At 36.4% G+C, this 12,144-nt stretch overlaps 1 protein-coding gene across 8 annotated transcripts in view; it reads left to right on the top strand.

Moving 5' to 3' along the window:
• PTPRK (protein tyrosine phosphatase receptor type K) overlaps window positions 1–12,144 on the top strand; it is a 377,364-nt gene that overhangs the window by 355,061 nt on the left and 10,159 nt on the right. For 5 of the 8 annotated variants that reach the window (XM_088140663.1, XM_088140667.1, XM_088140655.1 and 2 more), the window contains 7 exons: window positions 772–869; window positions 1,745–1,861; window positions 3,808–3,977; window positions 6,810–6,945; window positions 9,471–9,620; window positions 10,071–10,244; window positions 11,971–12,102. In XM_088140663.1, the coding sequence (XP_087996789.1) occupies window positions 772–869; window positions 1,745–1,861; window positions 3,808–3,977; window positions 6,810–6,945; window positions 9,471–9,620; window positions 10,071–10,244; window positions 11,971–12,102 (977 nt within the window). The remainder of the gene's footprint in view (window positions 1–771; window positions 870–1,744; window positions 1,862–3,807; window positions 3,978–6,809; window positions 6,946–9,470; window positions 9,621–10,070; window positions 10,245–11,970; window positions 12,103–12,144) is intronic. The other 3 variants (XM_088140673.1, XM_088140665.1, XM_088140671.1) reach the window with 1 other exon arrangement.

Raw genomic sequence — 12,144 nt, 5'->3', positions numbered from 1 at the left:
ATTTCAGTGGTGTAATCTTGAGAGGGGCTCCATGTGCTGCAGAAAAAGGGGCTTGGGGGTTGGTCTCTAATCCAGTCCAGTATCCTTTATCCATACTAGCCAATCATACACCTCAGCAAATGCAGGACATGCAAACAGTAGCCCTCTCCTGGTTGTGGGTATTCAGAAGCAGCATATTATCCCTGAACCAGGATGTTAAGGCATGTTGACAAGTATTCCTCATCAGTAATCTTATATAGAATTTGCCTGTAAGAAAGTAATTAACAAAAGCTAACGAAAACAAGCCTTACAAAGTATGAGTACCAACATTCAAAATGGGAGGGGCCAGTGCAGATCAAATTCTCATGTTTTTCCTACATGGAAATAAGACAACAAAGTTGTTGGGGTTATAATAAATCGTGGTAATGGGAGATTAAGTCAAATAATAAAAATTGTGATAAGCTGTAGGGTTGTGCAGTACTTAAAATTCTTTGGAGTGCACAAAGACTTTCTGTGTCTTTTTCCCAAGTATAAATGAGCCCATTCTAAAATTCTTTTAATTCTCAGACATTGGCATTTTCTTGCACTAAAGCATCTGGCTTAATCTTTATTTGGGTTTTTTAAAAACTAATAATCTGGTTTCAATGGAATACTTCAATGCTAATGATTAATGTGCAGCACTTTTTGAAAGATTACTGAAATCCTTCATACTTAATGAATACCTGACAGCTATTTTAGAGATAGTGGCTTTACAGTTTCTTTAAATTTATTTATGAGCATTTTCTTTGCCAGGGCCAGTGCATGAGACAGTCTATGATTTCTGGAGAATGATATGGCAAGAACAATCAGCCTGCATCGTTATGGTTACAAATTTAGTTGAAGTGGGGCGGGTAAGTATCTCCTGAGAAATACCAAAACACATTAAATATTGCAGTTCCTTTGTTAAGAAAAACAGAAGCACAGCCAGGGAGGAATATATACCAACCTTTCAATGACCAATATGGAGCCAGAATACAAAGCTGCACATGTCTGCATGTCTGTAATCTGTGAAGTGGATCTGGGTTGATAGAAAAAGCAAACATTATGAATGCAAGTGCATGTCAGCCTTTGAGATGTTTGTTTATCTGAAAAAGAAATTCTGTGATTCTGTGTTTCTGTTCCTACTGGCTCAGGGCACACATTTTTCTGTCTGTGCATGGATGGCTGGAAGGTACAGAGGTGAAATAAAGGACAAAAAATCACAATCTCATCCTCCTCTCGTGTGAGAAACAGAAATAGGCTGAACAATCTCAACATAGTGCTGATGAATTATCCTCCCTCTAGAAGTGAACAGAGAATTAAATGAAGAACATTCCATATAACCGCCTTTTCCATTTGCTAATGCCTCTGCTTTTATTCTATGTTCTTAAAGGCACCAAACTTTTTTTATCCTCTAATCTGTCCATTAGATGAGAAGGTAGAAACAGTCAAATCAAATGCAGAATTCTTTAGTTTAGATGTTTTCCTTTGTAATTCTGACAGTAAAATTGAGTGGATGATCCTAAATGATGTAAAAGCAAATACTACACTATATAAAATAAATATATGGTTATTATATAGATAAGTGTTTTAAAAATGCTTATTCTACCTTTATGTTTTCACCACCTTCACCTGTATTTTCATTTATGAAATATAATCTACCACTAGATAAAAGTAATAATATGGTGGGCATGTTCCAGTGATTCATACATTTCTTTGAGAAGTATTTCTATAATGTTGATTGTAGGTTAAATGCTACAAGTATTGGCCTGATGATACTGAAGTTTATGGGGACTTCAAAGTTACTTGTGTGGAAGTGGAACCACTTGCAGAATATGTTGTCAGGACGTTCACCCTTGAAAGGGTAAATATTTCTGGATTAGAGCTTTCTATTATTTAACTGAAAACTATTGTGAATTTAACATTTTTTGGTAATATGTAAGAATTCCATTATAATTCAAGCATTATTTTTAAACCATTCTTTTATCAGCCCACCACTGCAGTACTTACAACACCTGAACTGACACACTCATTCTGCTACACCTGAACTTTCCTAATGTATTTATTTTCCATCCACACTTCTGTCAATTTAATTCTGCTCCTATTTTTTTCATTTTATAAACAGCGTCTCACATGTCTATTATTTTTATTCTCATACTAATTTTCTTGGTCATATCTTGTGCCTTGTTTTTTTTATAAAAAACAAAAATACTTTGGAATATTTTGCCATCAGTTCAAACTTTTGAGGATCTGAGCTGTCTTAGGGTTATTTCTATGACTAGGTTATATACCTCAGCAGCCACAGTTTGCTTTGTTTTAACCATGTCTGTCTGAGTATGCCATAATGTCTGGTTCACACAACATGCTAAATAAACAAACATACCACATTGTAGCTTAGCAATCCTGTCTGTCTGTCTGTCTATCATAGAAACATCCATAAAGAATTTTAGTATCAGCTTCCTTGGCTGATAATTTGCTAGGTAAGCAACTTCAAGTTTCTACTTGTGCATAGTTACATATAATTTAGACTTTTTCCTCAGGTCACTGCTAAATTGCCCACACTTACTTAGTCTTCCTTTATATGTTACATAGTTGGTTCCTTATAATTTCAGTACACACACACACAAAAAAAGAGTTGTGTTATAGTCAGATGAATACTGTTCCTGTGCTTATAGTATTCTTACATTATAGAAAATTGATTAAGCCAATAGATTTTCATTTATATATGCCTAGTTCAGACATAAAAGAAAGCAAGATTTCCACTTATCTAAACAAGCTTGCATGAGCTTCAGAGTCGCCACAAGGAGAATTTGGTAACTTCTACTCCCAAACCACAATCTTTTTAATCTCTGAAATCAGGGAGCTCCAATTGTTTAAGTTAGCCTTCCCCAACCTGATGTCCTCCAGCTATGTTGGGACTGAAATGGAATTCCCATATTTCTTGCCCTTGCTCCTTGTGGAAGTCTGGTTTAAACTCTATAGTATGTGAAGGAATGTTTTAACATTAATTTTTAATGTTAAAAATGTTTAATGTTTTAACCAGCAGTTAAGGAACACAGATGTTTCTGGTTTCTGTATAGCTGTAAAACAGAAGTAGAGAGGAATACACAAGCTTGAGGCTGTTGTAGGCTCATACAACTAGCAAGAAACAACAAGAATCATAGCAAAGCTTTGTGATACATGGAACTGGACCATTAGAACTTTGATAGTTACTCCTGGAACTTTGATTCCTACTTCCAGTAATCCTCAGTACTTTTCTCTCCATTCAAGATATATTTCTTACTCACCTGTATATACATCATTGTTATACTTTACTTAAATGTGAGGGTATACCTAAATTTAAAACTCTTTCAGTTATAATTCTGTTTTCATGGGATCATGAGAGCTACTCTCACATAATGTCATTACATTTCTAATGCAGACCACCATTGGAGCACTATCTCAGTTTGATATTAAAGACTTCCAGGCTATTTCTTTAAGGACTGAATTTTTCCTTTCTTGGGGAACTTTGCATATATTATAATTTCATGGTAATATACAATTGGCCTGGTATATATGCAGCATAAACATGCAGTGATTAAGGTATGATGAGAAAATAGTGCTACATTCAATATTTTACTGGTTTTATGAAGGAAACCTATTAAAATCAATTGAAGCTTATAATCGTAGTCCAGCATAAATTCTAACACAGTTGTTCTGTTTAAAGCAAAAATGGTGATATTTTTGTCTTAGAAAACTAACAGAAATCTAACTTAACATAACTTATCAGATGAAAGAAAAATACTACTTTATTATTTTCCATTTTGACAGAGAGGTTACAATGAAATCCGTGAAGTTAAACAGTTCCACTTTACTGGTTGGCCTGATCATGGAGTACCTTACAATGCAACAGGCCTTCTTTCATTTATACGCCGTGTGAAACTATCTAACCCCCCAAGTGCCGGGCCTATTGTTGTGCATTGCAGGTGTGTAGAAAAGAGGTAGATGCATTTTCTATAACTCTCAATGTGTGCATGATCTGTCAAGTGTTGTGACGTTGTTGTAGTGTGATATGGGGTGGGTTGATCAGATAGCTTGGATTATTATTTTCAGCTCACACGTTTGAGAGAGAACTCCATGATCCAGTTTCCAAGAATGTCCGATTCAGTTTCAGTTTCTATGTTCTAAAGTTGTCAGGTCTTTTTAAATACTACTAAGGTATAAGGTTGATTTAGATCAGTGTTCCAACCTGGGAAGTCTCCATATATAGTATATTATATTATTAGCAACTTGAGGTTGGCAGTCGCTGGTTTAAAAATGTTTCCATATAGACTTATAGATTACTTATATAGAAGTATTCTTAAAATACTTCAAGAGAAGTAATATCTGAGCCATTAGTGCATCTGCACTGGCTACTAATCATACCAAAGAAATTAAACATTTGCCCTCATCACTACTTTTTATCCTTCAAAGACCTACAACTTGCTTCTGGGTATTCTGGATCGTCAACATATTCCCGTTCAAGTAGTAATAAACAACAATAATATTATTCTTTTTATTCTTTTCTCCACTTACATTAACCTTGATGCAAGACCTCTATAGTATCACATGCTTGGATTTCAAAAAAATATAGAAATTAACAAACATATTTTGCCAGGCTGGTCTTATTTTACATGCTAGGATAACTTACCTAGTAGATTTTTTAATGCAATAGAGACACCCTCATATTTTGATTACCAAGCTAGTTAAGGATGAACATGTGATATGACTGTTATGTGGCTTGGTAGCTGGCTTAAAGCCATATTCAAAGAACATTCCTCATCAACTTGGAAGTAAGTGTCAGGCCTAGCTCAAGGAACTCCAAGAGACAATGCAAATTCAGTTCAGCTATGTTTATTAGCTACAATCTCTAGCAAGAATCTTCCCAGACTGAAACCCCAGATCCCAAAGCCAGCCACATCATTGTGAATTTCTCAGGGAGGTGCCAGTCTCATCCTCTTGTATCTCCCACGCTCCTCCGGCAAGCTAAGAAAATGTTTTTCTCCCTGAGCCTGGCCTTCATAATTCCATTCCATCACAGTAAGTATCAAATAAGATGCCACAAACTTCCTTTCTAGACATGTATACTTTGACATTTTCTGTAATGACATGGAGGTGGAGGGGATACTTATCAAAATTTGGTGGGATAGCTAATAGCATACAAGACAGAAATTAAACTCAAAACTATCTTGAAAGTTTAAAGAAATTGATTGAAAACCACAGAATGAAAATTAGCTTATGCAAAGCTCTTACTCAGGAAAAAGAAATCAAATACACACCTGGACTGAGAAGGAGGATTCAGACAAATCAGAAATGGTTCAGAATGCAGCAATAAGGATAATCTGAGGACTGTCAGGATTCTCTTGACTAACAAGGCAAAACCCTGCAGGAATTTATTTACCAGAACATAAAGTCTGAGAGAAGTAGATTGGCTGTAGCAAAATATGAAGCTGTTATGAAATAATTCCAGGAACTGCTGTATATCAAATGCAAGTTCTGTTTATAACAACCAGTGTTCACATTTCTTTTGCCTAGAAGCAGATCTGTTTTGGGCAGGTGATAACATTTCCATCTGTTCCTTATTTCAGTAATGGCCTGATCTGGTATCAAGTTACTTACTTTTAATTGAATGAAAACCAACTTTCACAGGGACTAGAAACAGTCCTGTGAAGAGAGATGGAAGTATCTGGGAACGTTTTGCCTCAAGGAAGAAAAACTATGACAGAACCCTTCAAATACCTGAAAGGATGTCACATAGAACATTAATACTTGTTCTGTGTGATATCCTTTCAGGTTCTTTTGTTCTAGATAGGAAGACATGGAATAATAGTAACTGAAAAAAGTTCCTAACTCTAGGACAGTTTGGAACTAACTTCCCAGAAGGATAATTTGCTTCCCTACCCTGGATGTGTTGAAGCAGGATACTTTGATTTAGATCCCTGCATGGATCCAGGAATTTAGTCAATGAGCTAAATGACACATGTCAACTGTATGGTTTATGAATTCAGCTAAACATATGCCACAGTTTTATCTGGGAATGGCTGTTGGAAAACAAAACTGTGATCAAATACAACCTCTTTCAGAAGGCTGTAACTTTAGAGAGATTTTTTAAAAATAGATTTTTTTTTTTGTATAATGAAATGCATGAAATAAATCAACAAACAAAACAAAACAAAAATCAGTCTTTTTAATTACTATCCTCAGAATCAAGTTAGTGAATATTTTATGCACAGTTATCCTTACTGAAGAGAGCCAGTTTGATCTAGTGGTTAAAGCTGGCTGGGTGACTTTGGGCCAGTCGCTCTCTCTCAGCTCACAACGTCAGGCTTACAAGCCAGTCAGTAAATTCCTCTCGCAACCAATGGACCAACATTCAGTTGATCCAAAAAAGCAGACCTTGCACCTGTGGGAAAAACACTAGGAAGAAAAAAAAAGTTATCCTTATTGAAAACTTCAAGGACAGAAAAGGTTTCTGCTGGAAATGTCTGTGGCAGTTTAACTGAGATGAACAAGAACAGCACAGGAAAACAACTATATAAGCAATATTAATATGTGTCACTTAACCAATTCTAAAACTAGATTTTTTTTTCTGCTTTGCAAATTGACTACAGTGTGTTCAGAAATAACACTGGAAGTGTATATCTAATTACATTTTTGCTTTAGCTAAAAACAATTCCAGTTTCACAAAGTAAAATACTTTGGAATTTTTTGTATTTATTCATTAGACTTCTGATTTATTTGGGATGCTTGTAATTTTTTTAAAAATATGTGTGTTGTTTTCTGATTTATTCTAGTGCTGGAGCTGGGAGAACTGGATGCTATATTGTAATTGACATAATGTTAGACATGGCAGAAAGAGAAGGTGTTGTAGACATCTACAACTGTGTCAAAGCATTACGTTCACGCCGCATCAATATGGTACAGACAGAGGTATTGTGCTGTAATGAATCAATGATCCAGTTCTCATGTGCATTTAGTCACTCTCCCTAAAAATTATTCTGAATCTGGCAAATTACTAAGCAAAATGAGCAACTCAAGTCCGGATAAATAAAGGATCTGAATAGAGAGCAAGACAAATGATTTGCAGAGGTTGGGAAGGAGATAAAACTGACCTTTGTTATACCCTTTCCAACCATCCTGTCCTCTCTATATATTCCAAAGCTTCTCTCCTTAAAACAATGTATCAAGGGCCTTCCAAAGTCATCTCTGTGCTTGCATGTATGCCCAGAATACATTTACACTGAGATTGTGTGTAAAGAGAGAGGTAGTCATTACATACCAGATAGGAGTTACTATTTACCAAGTTTTATAGTACTTTTCTTCCTCCATGTGTTCCTCAGTTTTCAGGCAATAGGTTATATGTCTTATGCTAACACTGCAAAACAGTCATTATTTTTTAGATGCAATATAATGTGGTAAAAGGTTATCTAGGCACTAGTCCAGTTGATGTTGAAAATGTTGTAAAAGAAAACTCAGCACTGAACTGGACTGAAAGTTACATCACACAAACAAAATAAACTGCTAGCAATACAAACACATCAACTTCATTTAAGAGGGTTCACATTTTTTTCTTTCATGTGGAAAACATCTTTAGCATTTTACCCTTATTTCCCAGCCAATGCATATGGCATCTGTACAAAATAGTATAACAAGCTAGAAAAGATATTGCAAAAAAATCTGCAAAGTAATGAGATGGGTGGAGTATCTCCATTCCAAGAAAAGACTATAGCAATTGGAGCTCTTCAGCTTAGAACAAAGGAGAGATGTGAAAGAGAGATAAAATCATGCATGACATGGACATTACAGTAGTTCTTTGTCCCTCTGTCACTGTTAGAACTCAAGGCCATCCATTGAAACTATATATAGGAAGATTTAGGACTAAGAGAAAGAAGTAGTTTTTCACACCTAGGACATAGTTTTTCACATCCGTAAACTATGTAATTTGCTTCCAGCACTTGTCACAATAGCAGCCAGTCTGGATGGTGCTCAAAGGCAACTGAGCAGGTTCATGGAGAATCAGGCTATCGGTAGCTTGCTAATATTAATGCCTGATCATTACCTCCTGAACCATAGGCAGTACATCATAAAGATTGATTGCTAAGAAGCAACAGTGGAAGGAGGTTATTGCCTCCAGCCCAAGATACTCCTGTTGGTGCAGAATACTGGACTGGGCAAGCCTATGGCCTGATCTAGTGGGGCTCTTCTTACACTCTTAACCAAAATGCCTATGATCTTTTCCTAAGGAGATTATAATTAAAACAGGAAAGGCATTGAAACTATTATATATTGACACCTAAATATATCAAGCTAATTTTATGATTATATCTGAGGAGGGAAGCACAAACACGAGGAATATATCACAATATCAGATTTGTATTGTCAAAACCTGGAAGGACTGTTCAGAATGGAGTCGACTTTTTCAGTCCTTTGGGAAACTTCATGACCAATTCTTTCTTGTGCCTTTCAGACTTGCCTGCACTCTCACCTATCCCATTCCTTAGATCCCTTTACTATAGACTTAACATTCAACTTTTACAAACTTCCATACTGTGAACAGAGAAATATATTTGAAAAAATGACTTCCAAGTTTCTTGTTCTCTGCAAGAAATTTCAGGGCATGTCTGAACATTTCATTCTCACCATGGAAGTAGGAGTTTCTTCTAGTCAGTGGAATGTCAACAAGAAGGTACACTTCATATGGTTTATATCATCAGGACTTGCCTAGAAGCAGCCATAGCATTTGTTGAGTTTGCAAATGCTGGAGAATTTCTTGACTGGGGAATTTTGTTTCTGAATGTTTCTATTTCTAACATTTTCTTCCATCCCTAATCATGAGACACATGACATTTCCATTTTTAAAATAAAATGTATACTTCCAAGCAATTAACTTTTGTATAAGTGGTGGTGTGGGTATGGTATGTTCTTCATAGATGGAGTTATGCAAACTCACCGGCAAGCAAAAACCGGGGGGAAAAAACCATCCCCCAATATTAAATCTTTACCTTTGCCATTAAGTATTGTTGGAATTAAAATCTGCCCTTCTTTAAAAATAATACTGATTAAATGAATACTAGTTAAGAAATATATACCGTATTTTAACTTGTGTAAGATGAAAATTGTCATTTTTAAGCTTTCTTGAAGAAGTGTGTTCATGAGAAAGTATCTAAAGAAGAGATTTTACTCCTTTAAAAGGTATTAATGGACTCAATAATTAAGACATCCTGTTAAATGTTACAAAAAACTTCCTAATGAATAAAAGCAGTTCAACAGAGGAACAGTTATCCAGAGAGGTGGTGGACTCTCTTTCATTAGATGCTTTCAGGTGGAGCTACACAGCCAAGTGTTGAAGATTCTTTAATTTGTATTCCTACACTGAGCAAAAGGTTAGATCCAGTGACCTAAATGATCTGTTCCAACTCTAGGATTCCAAACTTCTTCTGTTCTTTCTCTGGCAGGAGCAGTATATCTTTATTCATGATGCAATCCTGGAAGCCTGTTTATGCGGAGAAACTGCCATCCCAGTCTGTGAATTTAAAGCGGCATATTTTGACATGATTAGAATAGACTCTCAGACAAACTCTTCGCATCTTAAAGATGAATTCCAGGTAGTTTCATTGGCTGATGTTATTTTAAAAACCAACAACTTCTTTGCTTCCTATAATATAGACTTTCTTGTAGCTCTTGCGTCAGTTTCATGATGGATTGTCTCCTTCTTTCATGGTGTTCCTTCATGTCTGGATATGGGAAATATCACTGTGTGATTGTAATCACTGTAGGCTGCCAGTTCATTTATACACAGATGACCTTTGGCCTACCAGGAGCAATTTTTGCATTTTAGATAGGTGTAAAATACAGGCCATGAATTTTACATGATGATTTCAAATTCCGTATATGCAAATTCTCCCCCCATGCCACCCATTGTGACTAAACAGAACTAAATGTGCTTTTGCTTTCTTTGTGGCTTTCAGTGTTGTCACCTTGCCAATATCCCTTATGCCCAAATCTCTTTGAGTTAGACACACAATGTCATAATAAAGGTTTCTTTTGCCTTGTAGACCCTGAATTCTGTGACTCCTCGGCTACAAGCTGAAGACTGCAGCATCGCATGCTTGCCAAGGAATCATGACAAAAACCGCTTTATGGATATGCTACCACCTGACAGATGTCTGCCTTTCCTAATTACTATTGATGGCGAGAGTAGCAATTACATCAATGCTGCCCTTATGGATGTAAGAGACTATTTTCCTTGACTATGTAACACCCCTTGAAAAGATGACTAATGTGCCACAGAATTATTGGTACTTGAAAAAAGATTAATTTGCACTTACTCTGATGTGCAGCAACTTTTTTTTTTTTAATAAAGAAGCTAAAAGTATGGATTTTTTTTTCTGACTTTGTGAATATTGCAAACTTTCTATAGTTTTTTGGAGATGAAAATTGCTGAAGGGAAATGTTAGCAGAGCTTTGATATATTTATATTGTAATGCAGCCGCTAAGTGACCCTGTAGTTTGAGGAAACAACCACTTCCAACCTGCCATAGGACTCATGGTAATTTACACCTAAAAACCAAAACAGTTATTTTCCACCTTATAATTAATTCATTAGTATTAATACAATTATTACTAAAATTTAAAATAACTACAACAACAATAAGGCATCCCAAATGATCTTAGCCTTGAAAGGCCCTTCTGAACAGCTGTCCTTTCCCTTCAGGAGAGGTTAGAAAACTCCAAAAGAACAGAAAGAAGAGATCTCTCATCTTGCTGCTTGCAGATCCCTTCTGAGCTTTTCAAAAAGTCAAAAGCAAGAAAAGGTGGGAGCTAAGATTACTTCACCTTTTCTGGGCATGGCAGCATGGAAAATTGGGCCCATAATGTTGCCTAGAGAGAAAGTATAAGTAAGGCATGTCTCATTCTTTTGTACCATTTGCCTCTGGGCAATGTAGCGTCAAAGATTGATCCTAGAAAGAACATCCTATAATCTTTTCACATTTCCTTCCAAGAAGTATGATACTAGGGATTAGGCCAACTGACTCAATCCTTTATACCAGTGGTTCCCAACCTTTTCTATGCCCCACACCCCTAAGAAATGTTTGATTAATGTTTGCACCCCCTACAAAAGTAATATCACATTTGAAGATGAAGAAGTCTAATTTCTAATGCAGGTGAACAAATTGAACTTAAAAAAAAAAAGCTTTTAACTCAGTGCATAAAATTGTCACACACCCAGAAATTCCATCTCGCACCCCAAATTGGGAACTCCTGCTTTACACCAACCAGTTGGAAAGTGCCAGTAAGTAGGCCAAAGTAATGGGCAGTACTTCACTCCAAGAAGCTATAGTAATTTTTTAACCTCCTTTTACTCCTATTACCTCCTTCCCCTATAACCAGGGGCCAATTCTTCTGCCGCATATCTCAAGGGATAGGATGCAGAAGGAAGTAATAGGAGTACATGCTCACGTTCACTGTTTCTCATACACACCAATCATCCCCATAGTCCAGTGATCAGTTAGCTCAAAGGGACGAACCCATTAATCCATCCCTTGACAGCTAGCATACCGCTAAAAAAATTTCTGGTAGCTGTTCATGGCCAAAGGTCCTCTGCCTTAAGATTTATCATTAGGATCAGTGTTCTCCAAGACAAAGAAGTAAACGAAAGTGAAAACAAAAACTAAGCAGTTCCTCAGCTCTGGCCATGATTTAACCTTCTGTTTTCTTGGTTCCACCTTCCAAAAGATGAAAGGAGTTAATATTTTGTCATCTGTTCTGCTGTTATGGTTTTGTTGTTCTGTTGTTCGAGCAGGAGAATGGTGCAGTAGTGTGTAAGATCCATTCATTTATTTATTTATTTGGTGATGGGGATGTTGCTGACTGCATTTCTCTCTCTCTCTCTCTCTCTCTCTCTCTCTCTCTCTCTCTCTCTCTCTCTTTGTATTTATCTATTTTGTAATACAGAGCTATAGACAACCTGCTGCTTTCATTGTCACGCAGCATCCTCTGCCGAACACTGTGAAAGACTTCTGGAGATTAGTCTACGACTACGGCTGTACCTCTCTTGTGATGTTAAATGAAGTTGATTTAGCGCAAGTAAGATCTTGATGCTGAAAGAGTTTATGGAAGCCTCCTTAA

The sequence above is a fragment of the Python bivittatus genome, unplaced genomic scaffold (assembly GCF_059951505.1).
Source record: "Python bivittatus isolate LINGU-HERP-01145 unplaced genomic scaffold, Pbiv_v1 ctg000020_np1212, whole genome shotgun sequence".
NCBI classification, from domain to species: domain Eukaryota; kingdom Metazoa; phylum Chordata; class Lepidosauria; order Squamata; family Pythonidae; genus Python; species Python bivittatus.
The sequence above is the reverse complement of the archived record's forward strand: the minus strand, read 5'-3'. Positions and strand labels throughout refer to the sequence as shown.